An 11,560-nucleotide genomic window follows, 5' to 3' on the forward strand; every position below is an offset into this window, starting at 1 on the left:
TTTGTGAAGGATTTTAGCATCTAGGTTCATTACAGAGAATGGTCTGTACTTTTCATTTCTTTTGGTTTCTTCATGTGGCTTTAATATTAGGGTGAAATTGGCAACACTCAATGTGTTAGCAATCTCCTTCCACTTATAAGGAGTTTAAGCAGGATTTTTACCAATTCTTTCTGGAATGACTGGCATACTTTACTTTTGAATCCATTTGGTCCTGGGCTTTACTTAGGAGGTTTTTGATGATTAATTCAATCTCATTACTTGTAACTGGTCTGTTGAGTTAATCAAATTCTTCTTTCGTAAAAGTAGGCTGTGTGTTTCTAGAAATTTGTCAATTTCTTCTATTTTATCCAACTTGTTTGCATATGATTTTTCAAAGTATCTTCTTTTGATACTCTATTTCTGTGTGATCAGTGGTGATATTTCTTCCCTCATTAAGAAAAAAATTATGTGTTTGCATCTTTTTTCCTCTTTGTCTAGCTACAGGTTTGTCAATTTTATTAATCTTCTCAAAGAAGCAGATTTTGGTTTTGTTAATTTTTTCTGGAGTTTTTTTTTTTTTAAATTCTCAGGTTCATTTAGCTCTGATCTAGTCTTTGTTATTGCATTCTTTCTGCTTGCTTTGGAATTAGTTTATTGTTCTTTTTCTACTTCCTCCAGATGTGTGTTTGGTCTCTGATTTTAGTTCTTCCTTTTTTTCAAATAGTAGCATTTATAGCTATACATTTCCCTCTCAACATTACTTTTTCTGCATCCTCTGTGTTTTGATTTATGTTCTCATTTTCATTCATTTCAAGGTAGTTGCTGATTTCTTTTGCAAATTCTTCCTTGACCCACTGTTTGTCTAAGCATATGTTATATTCCATATCTTTGGGCTTATTCTGCTTTTCTGTCCTTTATTAATTTCTAGTTTAATTCCATCTTTTTCAGAGAAATTACTTTGTGTAATTTCTATATTTCCAAATTCATTGAGAGTTGTTCTGTGACTTAGCATGTGGTCTTTGTGGTCTATCTTAGAGAACATTCCATTTCTGCTCTAGAAGAATGCATGTCTTGCTGTATTTGTAATGTTCTGTGTATATCTATTAATTCTAGTTGCTCTAAGGAATTATTCAGGGTGTCTTTTTCTTATTGACCTTTTTTTGAGATATTTTGTCTAGTGGTGATAATGGTGTATTAATCACCCACTATAATTGTAGAGGTATCTGTTTCTCCACTTAGTTTTCTATATTTGCCTCATGTATTTGGGACACCCTGGTTATGTGCATAAGCATTTATGATTGTTCTTTCTTCTGATACCTTACCCTTTTATTGATATTTTGTGTCCTTCTTTGTCTCTTACATTAGTGTTATTTTTTAAAGTTTTTTTGTCCCATATTAGTATAGTCATTTTTGGTTATTATTTGTAAAATCATTTTCCAACCATTCAGTTTCAACCCACTTGTGTTACCCTTGTTCTAAGTTGAGTTTCTTGTTGGCAGTATATAGATATGTCATATTTCTTTAACCATTCTGGCAATATGTGTCTTTTGACTGGAAAGTATAATTGATTAACATCTATGTTATTACTATCAAGGTAGTACTTACATCAACCATATTTTCTTTAGGTTTGTGTATAACATATTTTTTATTTCTCTTTTTAAAACTTTTTAGTTATTCTTACTCATGATTTTCTTTTCTACAATCTATTCCAATCCCGATTCTCCTGTTTTTTCCTTTCAACCTGCAGAACTTCCTTTGGTATATCTTGAAGGGCAGGTTTCTTGTTAACAAACTCCCTTAATTTCTCTTTATCTCTGAATATTTTGAAGTCTTCCACAATTTTTAATGCCAGCTTACCTGGATACAGAATTCTTGGCTGAAAATTTTGTTTTGTTTTTCTCTTAACACCATAACTACATCATACTACTGCCATCTTGTCTCCATGATTTCAGGTGAAAAATCAATTCTTAATCTTATTGAGCTTCCATTGTATGTAGCTGATCTCTTTTCTCTTTCTGCTTTCAATGTTCTATCATTTTCTTGAGCATTTGACAATTTGACAAATATATATCTTGGTGTAGTTCTATTAGGGTTTATACTGTTTGGAAATACAGTGCATGCCGAATATGTATATCCATGTCCCTCAAGTGTTGGGAAATTTCATCCAATATTTCCTCCAACACTCTTTCTGCATCCTTTCCCTCTCCTTTTCTTATGGGATGTGTATAATAGGCAAGATTTTTCATATCATGTTGTCATTCAATTTCCTGTTTCCCTGCTGAATTTTTTTTATCTTTTTATCTATCTCTTCTACTATGTGTCTGATTTCAGATGTACTATCTTCAATGTCACTAATTCTTTTCCCTGCCTGTTCAAAACTGCTATTATGCTCTTCCAGCATAGTTTTTCTTTCTTATATTGTGCCATTCATCACCATTAGATATACCTTTCCATGTATTTTTATGATTTCTTCAGTATGTTCCCCCAGTGTCTTCTTAATATCCTTTATATCTTTCTTCTCTTAATTAAGTTGATCCATGGGATTTTTTTTGGACATCCTTGATTAGTTGCTCTATGTTTTGCATCTCATCCTGTTTTTAGTTTGTTCACTAGCCTGGGCCATGTCTTCCTGTTTCTTAATACAGCTTGTTATTTGTCATTGGTGTCTAGACATCTGTTAATATTGATATACATGTTCAGATGGCTAGCTTCTATTTCTGCTGAGGGTTTTATTTCCTTATATTTTTTCTTAAGATTCCTCTCTGACACTTGGTTTCACTTATTTCATATGTATGTCATTGTCTGTATTTTCTTTAAAAAATATTAAGACCATAGAAAATAAAATAGAGAAGAGAAAAATAATAATAATAATTACAAAAATGATAGACAAGGAACTATAAAAGAGGCAGGAGAAAAATTAATAAGAAATAAAAATTATGAAATATACAAAGGACTAAGAAAAAGAGGTGGGGAAAAATGAAAGAAGAAAAAATAGAATAAATAATCAGAAGATAAGAAGAGAAGAAAGCAAATTTAAGACTGTACAAAAGAAGGTGGAATGAAAGAAAAGCAACAGAAAAGAGGAAACTGAAAGAATGGAGAGAAGTAAAGAAACTAAGGTGAAAAAATAAAGAAAGAAGAGGAAACAGGGAATTAAAAAAACAAAGAAACAGAAAATAACACAGGAAAAACAGGCTTCCATCTTAGGTCCTTAGGAGACATCTCAGGCTGCAGGTGCTCAAAAATCAATCACCCTGTATCCTGGCCCCCACAGATAAGGTATCCAGTTTTATTGAATAAAAAGTAAAAGTAAAAAATATAAAATTCAATAGAAAATATTCTAGGGGAAACTCAGTCTGTGGAATTTCTAGTCAAAGGTAGGAAAACACTCTCATATAGAGGACCAACAAATTGAATTAAAATATGCACAATCATCAAAAGGAGATCTGAAAAACAATATTTGAACAAAATGAGAATTTCAAAAGTGAGATAGAAATCATAAAGAATCAAATGGAAATTCAGGATTTAAAAGTACTACTCAATTCTCTATTTTCTAGGTATACTTATTTTAGAGACGTTGGATATTCATTTTGCCATGTATGTTGATGAAATGGAATTAATATATATTCCTGGAAAGTGTTTAAAAGAGAACATTCTCTTTGGAAAATGACTTGTCAGTATTTATTATTAAAAAGTATATGTATTTTTGATCTTGGGATTCTTCTTCTGTATACTCAAGAAAAATTAGTGTTTTTGTCTACAAAACAAGTACAGCAATCTTATAGGTAATTTCTTTATCCTGAAAACCAAAATCTGATCACAACCAAAATATCCATTATTAGGTGAATGTATAAATATAATGTGCACTATTTTATATGATGGAATATTTCCTGGAATGAAAATTAAAAATTGTTGACATAGTATAGGGAACAACCTGGTAGTGTTTATGATGAGTTAAAAAATTCAGCTACAAAAAATATATATATTTAGATTCTAATTTTATGTAGTTTGAGTAATCATAACACTCAATGTCAGAAGTCACAATAATTTATACTTCTGAAAGTACTGAAAGACAGGAAAAATAAAAATATATTTAGACAATCAGAAGGAAAGAAAATTCAGTGACAATTGTCTAAAAGGAATGTGAGTTTTCCAGGCTGAGGTAATAGTATCCCATATGAACAAACTAAATGCAAAGAGGAATTAAGATTACTATACATCAAAGAAGAATTAAGATAAATACATGGGTTCAGAAAGTTGTGAAAGTCTATTTAATCAGAAGACACAATAATTCTAAACTTGTAAGCATTTATTGTCATAACATCTAAACATATATTGCATAAAGTGACATTACATGAAGAAGAATTTTAAAACATCCAAAGTCATAATTGGAGATTTACATACAATTTAGTCACTATGTAAAACATGAGATAAACATCAGTAGAGGTATAAAGAACTGGAAGTGCATAATTAGCTAAATTTTTGTAATACGAACATAAATATATTAACGCTCCCAGGGTACAGAATACACCTTTTCAAGTGCATTTTGGATATTTAAAAAAATAGACCATATATGGGACTAAAAATCAACGTATTTAAGTGTTGTAAAATTATAATGTGTGTTACCTGAGTATAGTTGATTTGAACTGAAAATCAGTAACTGAAATGTCAGCTGTACTGAGAACTATGGAAAAGTTTCTCCTTTCCTGATAGGATCTGATGGACCCACTTATACAATTATGGTGAAAACTAAGATTTTATTACACTTCTTAATATGTACTAGGAGCCAGGCACTAGTCCAAGTGTTTCTAATCCCATGTGTCACACTCTAGAGGCTCCTGTCTTCACAGACACCTGTGGTGGGTTTGAGCTCCAGGCTAGTAAATGACATTTGATACTTTGATGTTAACATTTTCACGATTTCATATGGGCTATTTATTCATTAAACAAATCCTGTGAGTTTGGCCTCAATAGTGAGAGTGAACAATCACTCCATGCCTTAGAGTAAAACCTTGAGGAGTGGGAAACCTGATTTCCAGCCATCTGGCAGAGTCTGGGATCCAGTCTCTCCTCTGCTACTTTTTCTCTAGGCTCCAGAGGAAATTCAAAAGTTTCAGATATATTAATATTTCTTTGATATACAAATATTGTTTTATGTACAATTTCTAATTGAGAACTCTTCCATCATGAACTAGAGCCAATTATTTCCTTGAAATTTTCCCTGGGCAATGGCTATTAGTGATAGCAAGGGGTATACTCTCAGGGGCTTACTCTAACATCATTATGTCCACACTTTTTCAGCTAAACCTGAATACAGAGGTCATTGTTACAAAATACAATAAAACCTTTCCAACCACAATATTAGTCATCTCAATTGATGGCAACTCATGCTTGATTGTACCTAAAATTGGTTGAACCCATGTCAGAAATTCAAAATTGTCTATTTACATAAGAAAAGACTATTAACTGTCTGTCTTTAGTATTATTTCTTTTCTTCTTCACCTCTCTCCATGCATCAGAATTCCTTCTCTCCTGTACTACTCAGTATTTCTGAAACAGAGAGACTGTAAGTTAAATTAAAATAGATACATAAATGAGGAATATGCTCACAAAATGAGAATGTCTTTTTAAAAATATTTATTATATTGAAATTTATTCCAGCAGATTTAGCAGAATTTACAACTATTAGTGGAAATGCAGAATGAGTGGACAGCAGCACCTGATGGAGCAGATGCTAGCAAAAGAGGTAGGGACAGCAGTAGCTCTGCTCACTGCCAACAGTTTCAGTGTGAAAAATGCTTATTTAAATTATTTACACAAATTTAACTAGAGTGATTTATGTTTTATCTTAAAATTATAAATAATTATTTGTATATATTATTTTTATTTAGTTAATAATTTCAACTGTCTGCCTAGTATCCTTCTTTTGCCAAGCTTTTTGTTATAAATTTACATGGTGCAAAATAAGTAAACTATGTATACAAGCCCTTATATTTCAGGAGTAAATGTAAGGATTTCTCATAATATATGGTGAAAAAGCATGCAAGTATTTGTCACTGATTCATCCACACAGTTCCCAGTCCAGTTTCTACATGTAATTATCCTTCAAATATTGAGGATATCTTAATGAACAAATATTTCTTTCAAATGTTCATTTTGGAAATATTTTCTTCCTTCCTTTACAGAAAAGGCAATGAGTAACTTCCTTTTGCACTTGGAGAAATGTGAACACCCATGCAATATTCTATTTATTACTGTAAATTTTTTCTGTACAAAGTATACTCCTGCTGCTGTCAATTTCTTATTAAATAAATAGTCTTAGTTTTACAGTTTTTACTCAAATTAGTTCAGAACATTTTGTATTTACACATATTCATTTTAACAGAAAAGTCCATAAGCAAATTCAGAACACTGGGTTTTCCTTCCATTTCTTTGACTGTTTATAATCATTAGGACTATGGGAGTAAAATGTAAAAAATGTAACTGCTGAAGGGATCACATGCTCAATCTTTATGACAGTGATTTGTGATTTTTATTTATTTTTCTTCAATGTATCTACTGTTTTGTTTTCATACTATAGTTGGAATATTTTGTAAATGTTAATTTCATGAGGTGGTCATTATTGTTAATTTTATAGATAAGGAGACCATGTTTCAAAAATTGTCAAGAGGTTCCCAGAGCAACAGAGTAAGAAAGTGACAGAGTTGGGGGGAAAAAACCATAATTTCCCTGAATTCCATGAATTTTTATCTCCTTTATACTGACACATAGAATTTTATTCTAGAAACCTAAAACTGGTGATTGTGAAATAAATCTTTTATTCTGTGTTCACACACTAAAAGCCTATTACATTTTTATAAATCTCATCATCTGATAATTACTTTGAAAATGTAAGGCCTGATCTAAAGACTACCAAAAAAGAATAAAAGAGAGAAAATTTTAGTCTTATAGGTCAGTCTGAAAGTCACTCCTGTCCTCCCTTCTGACTTATAGCAGAGGTTCTCTATGATATATGTGGTTACATTAGTCACTAAAGAAAGGAACAAGGAAAGAAGAATGTGAAATATAATGGCATGGTGAATCTTCCATTTTCAGTAAGAAGTTAAGGGTACAAAGATAAGTAGATCTGGTGACCATTTCAAGTCATTAAGGAAAATAGACAAGTCTAGGAGAATATGTGCTGTATTTTACTTAAGGTTTATTAAGTGTTTAGTGTAGGGATTCTTCTTCAAGGCATTGCATACACATGTTAAATCTCCACCAATAGTGACGTTATGAAAAAGAATGTTCACAAGGAATCGGTGTGACTCAACATCCATTAATTACTCACATATTACCAACAATGCATAGGTTTGTCCATGAACACAGAACTATCTCTTTCTCAGTTTTTTCAAGTTCTAGAATATGGTCAGGATTTGTGGGAAAACAATATTTCATAACAAAAAAAAAAAGATACCACATTTCAAATTATAATACTATTAAATACCCAGTTCCAAAAATGCATACTTATACGTTGCAAGGAATGATACTAGTAGCCATTATTCCTATTTTCTAGAATGGTGAAAATTAATTTTTGCCTGAATCAACAAATCAATCAATTCATCAACCCATTATTTTTCAGGTAAGTTCATCATTTCCTAAATATTGAAATATATATCTATGATAAAAAATATCATTAGCTAAAATTTTAAAACAATGCATATGAAGCAAAAGGTATGCAGATATATGATCACCCTCCAGTAGCACTGTCCCCAAAAGAGTGTGCTTTATGGATTTTTGTAATATTTTCAGAGATCTTCATTTTGAAATATTTTAATATTATATTAATGGATTTGATATTATTGGAGGTAAATCTTGGAGAACCTTTTTCTGTGGATTTCAATGATGTCATATATTTTATCTATGTTGATATTAGTTCAATACATCATTGACTGAAATAACATTTTTTTTAATAAGTATGAATCTCTGTTGGAGATTTATGACATGATCAATTACCTTCAATTTTAACTAGCATGAAATATTTTGAAAAAAGAACATTGAAAGTGAGGTGTTACCAGATACCAGAAAGGTATACAATAAATCATGTGCAATTAAGGGTGATTTACTTATGAAATATAATATGAGAAACATCATAATGACTTGTTATAATTATTAGTTACTTATTTCTTTCTGTGTAAGGGAAAAGGGGGAAACAAGAATGAAGTTTTCAAAGATGGGGCAGAGCAGAGGTATGGTGGTGAAAAATGAAATGAGATCAGGATAAGGAAGAAGATAAATTAGAAGGGGAAGGAGGCAGAAGAGGTAGCGGGAAAAGATGATACCAAAAGAATTTTGTAATGTCATAAGAAAATGTAATATGGACGCATTTAGAAGCGAAACTTTGAATGCCACCCAATGTGCCTTTAGGGAAATGAATGACTAAGCCAATATAAAGGTGAATCAAGGGAGAGCTGACATGTGGCACCAGGTTGTGGAAATCCTTTTCACATACACCATAGTTGAGGAGGTCCAGGAAGCCAAAGACTGAAAGAACAGCCAATTCGTCTTCTGATGTAGATGCTATTGGATTTAGATGTTTAGATGCTGGCAGCAGTCAGAAAGATTCAATCAAAATGAAAAAGGCTAAGCAAAGAAAGTAACAGAAAAAAAAGATAAGTAATTAATGCATCACAGTTTCAGAATAAGTATTTCAAGAGGGAAACCTAAGCATTTATGCAAGTTCAAGAACATATGGAGTTGAATGAAAAAATTGCATTTAATGGGAAACATTGTCAGCATTGCAAGATGAGAGAGAATGAGGACTAGAGGAATAAATTAGTCATAGACTAGATATACATAGTTCTTTTCTTTTGAAAGAACAGATAAGGGAGAAAAGTGAGTTAAAATATGTACCAATTATTTTTATCAAAATAATGTTATTAGCTAAGATATCTTGGAAATTTTAAAGGGTATAAAATTGTTGATATTTAGAAGAATCTGGGAAACATAGATATTTTATAGTACTCTATGGGTTAAAAACAGATTATCATAAATTACTGTTTTAAAATCATCCCATACTACAGGGAAAGGGTAAGAAATCTGACTTCATATAGAAATTGGTTTGAAAATTTCTTATGTAGCACTGAGCACTTACTAAGAATTAGGTTGAGTGATGGTTCATCTTTGGATCACCATGATTAAAAAAAAAGTCACCCCTGCAATATTTGACAAGTTGTAATGGAATCATAAAAGTAAATGGCTCAGTTTGCAGGAGGGGATGGGGTTGATGTGGTGGCCAACAGTGAAGCTCAATAGACTATAATTCTGGTGAATGACATAGTCTTGTCTCAAGGAATAGCTGCACAGACAAAACTAGTTTTGAACACTTGTCCTTCCTCTTATGTTTTCATGTGTTAATAAGTTTTCTTCTTATTATTTCCTAGTACATTTGGTTGGTTAGGCAATCTCAGTTAAGAAAGGAACAAAAACAGACCACGTGGACCTAATAAATATTGGGGGAGAGAGAGAGAGTTTGAAGAATCAAATGTCAAAATAAAAATAATTAATGTTAATAGTCGTAAGGTAAAGACCTGCATAGTCAAAAACAATGTGGTTAAGATATCAATTCTTAAGTTGAATTTCCAAAAGAAATTAGTATCAAAAGCTATAGTGGTGGAAATGGAGATAAAATTTTTCCACTTAGTGGGCCCATAATAAATTACAACCACATGTAACATTTGGAGGGGCTCTAATGCAACAGTAGCCTCCTTTATATGTCCAGATTGTGTTTGGTCATCAATTAATGACATGAAGTTTTAACATTTATAGAATACATCCAGTGAGTCAGTATTTATAGGCACTACCTTTATTAAATCAATCTTCCAGGTGAACTTTGAACTGCAGCAAACCCAATGTCCTGCTACTATGTGGTGAAAACTAACAAGACATGGTTACATGCTATAAAATAATAGATTTTATTCTTTTTTACTTGGGTTTGTAGTAACATATATACACTTTTAAAATTCCCCATACTAACCAATATCAAGTATACCTTTCACTAACATTAGATACTTTCAAAATAATGTGCTACCACTACCATTATCCATTACTCCAAATTTTTCTTCACCTGAAATATAAACTCTACACACTAAGCAATTAATCTTCCTGCCCTTCTGTCCCTGGTAAACTCTAATCTGCTATCAGTCTCCATGAAAATTTCTTTATTGCTAGTCCTACCCTAGAAGTATGATTCAGAAGTAGCTCCTTTAGGAGCTTTATGTAATACTACGTTACTTCCTACTAAACATAATGAACAACAAAGAGTAAAATTGGACAAATTTGGTTGATAAATATATTTAGCCTAATTTTTTTCTCTCATACTGATTCTCCATTTTGTTTAGGGATTATCTGCCTTTATCTCTCCATATCCTAATCACATTCCTTAAAGATGCCCAACTCCACCATGGTGACTGAATTCCTGCTTACAAGATTTTCTGATGTGTGGGAGTACAGAGTCTTGCATGCCATACTATTCTTACTGATGTATTTGGCAACCCTGATGGGCAATTTTCTCATTGTCACAGTAACGACCCTTGACAAGAAACTTCATACACCGATGTACTTCTTCCTCAGGAATCTATCTGTCTTGGACATGTGCTACATTTCTGTCACTGTACCCAAGGCATGTGTTATCTTCCTGCTTGACAACAAGGCAATTTCTATAGTTGGATGTGCAGCTCAGATCTTCTTTGTGTTTTTATTTGCTCCTACAGAGCTGCTGTTCCTCACTATCATGGCCCGTGACCGCTATGTGGCCATCTGCCAGCCCCTCCACTACTCTATGATCATGAGCCCTCGGGTCTGTGCCCAGATGACACTATACTCTGTACTTAGTAGCATGGTCTATGCAGGAATCCACACTGGCAACACATTCCGGCTGCACTTCTGTCAGTCCAACGTGGTCCATCAGTTCTTCTGTGATATCCCCTCTCTGCTGAAGCTCTCCTGTTCTAACATTTTAAGCAATGAAATTTTAATTTTTATCTCTGCAGTGGTCGTTGCTGGTGGGTGCTTTGCCTTCATCACTATGTCTTATATTCATATATTTTCTACTGTGCTCAAGTTTCCAACCAGGGAAGAGCGAGGAAAGGCTTTTTCCACCTGTGTCCCTCACATCATTGTGGTGACTGTCTTTGTCAGCTCAATTGCTGCTGTGTATATGAAGCCAACCTCCAGCTCACCCACAATTCGGGACATGATCACCTCTGTGTTCTATTGCATAGTCCCTCCTTTCTTAAATCCTATCATCTATAGTCTTAGAAACAAACAAATAAAAGACGCTGTGAAGAAAATTATGGGCAAAAAACCTTCAGTCAGGAGAGCGATAGGATAATTTTTTCAAGTGTTTCCCATGTTCATGTTGATGAGTTGTGACATAAAATGACTCAAAATTAACTTTGTTGCCTATTTTCAATTTTGGGGTTATATTATGAGTACCTAAGAATAGTTGTATTATGTGTCAGCATGGAAATAACACAAATATTTCATTTTGAGGTATTACCTCATAAAATTGCACATATGCTGATACCTGAAGCATGGCTGC

At 32.6% G+C, this 11,560-nt stretch overlaps 1 protein-coding gene across 1 annotated transcript; it reads left to right on the top strand.

Moving 5' to 3' along the window:
- The first annotated feature begins 10,405 nt into the window (after positions 1 to 10,405).
- On the top strand, positions 10,406 to 11,350 carry LOC101438114 (olfactory receptor 14C36-like). The gene has a single exon (XM_004473017.3). The coding sequence runs from the start codon at positions 10,406 to 10,408 to the stop codon at positions 11,348 to 11,350; it is 945 nt and encodes a 314-aa protein (XP_004473074.1).
- Positions 11,351 to 11,560: the final 210 nt, after the last annotated feature.

Source organism: Dasypus novemcinctus, chromosome 22 (genome assembly GCF_030445035.2).
Source record: "Dasypus novemcinctus isolate mDasNov1 chromosome 22, mDasNov1.1.hap2, whole genome shotgun sequence".
Taxonomy (NCBI): Eukaryota; Metazoa; Chordata; class Mammalia; order Cingulata; family Dasypodidae; genus Dasypus; species Dasypus novemcinctus.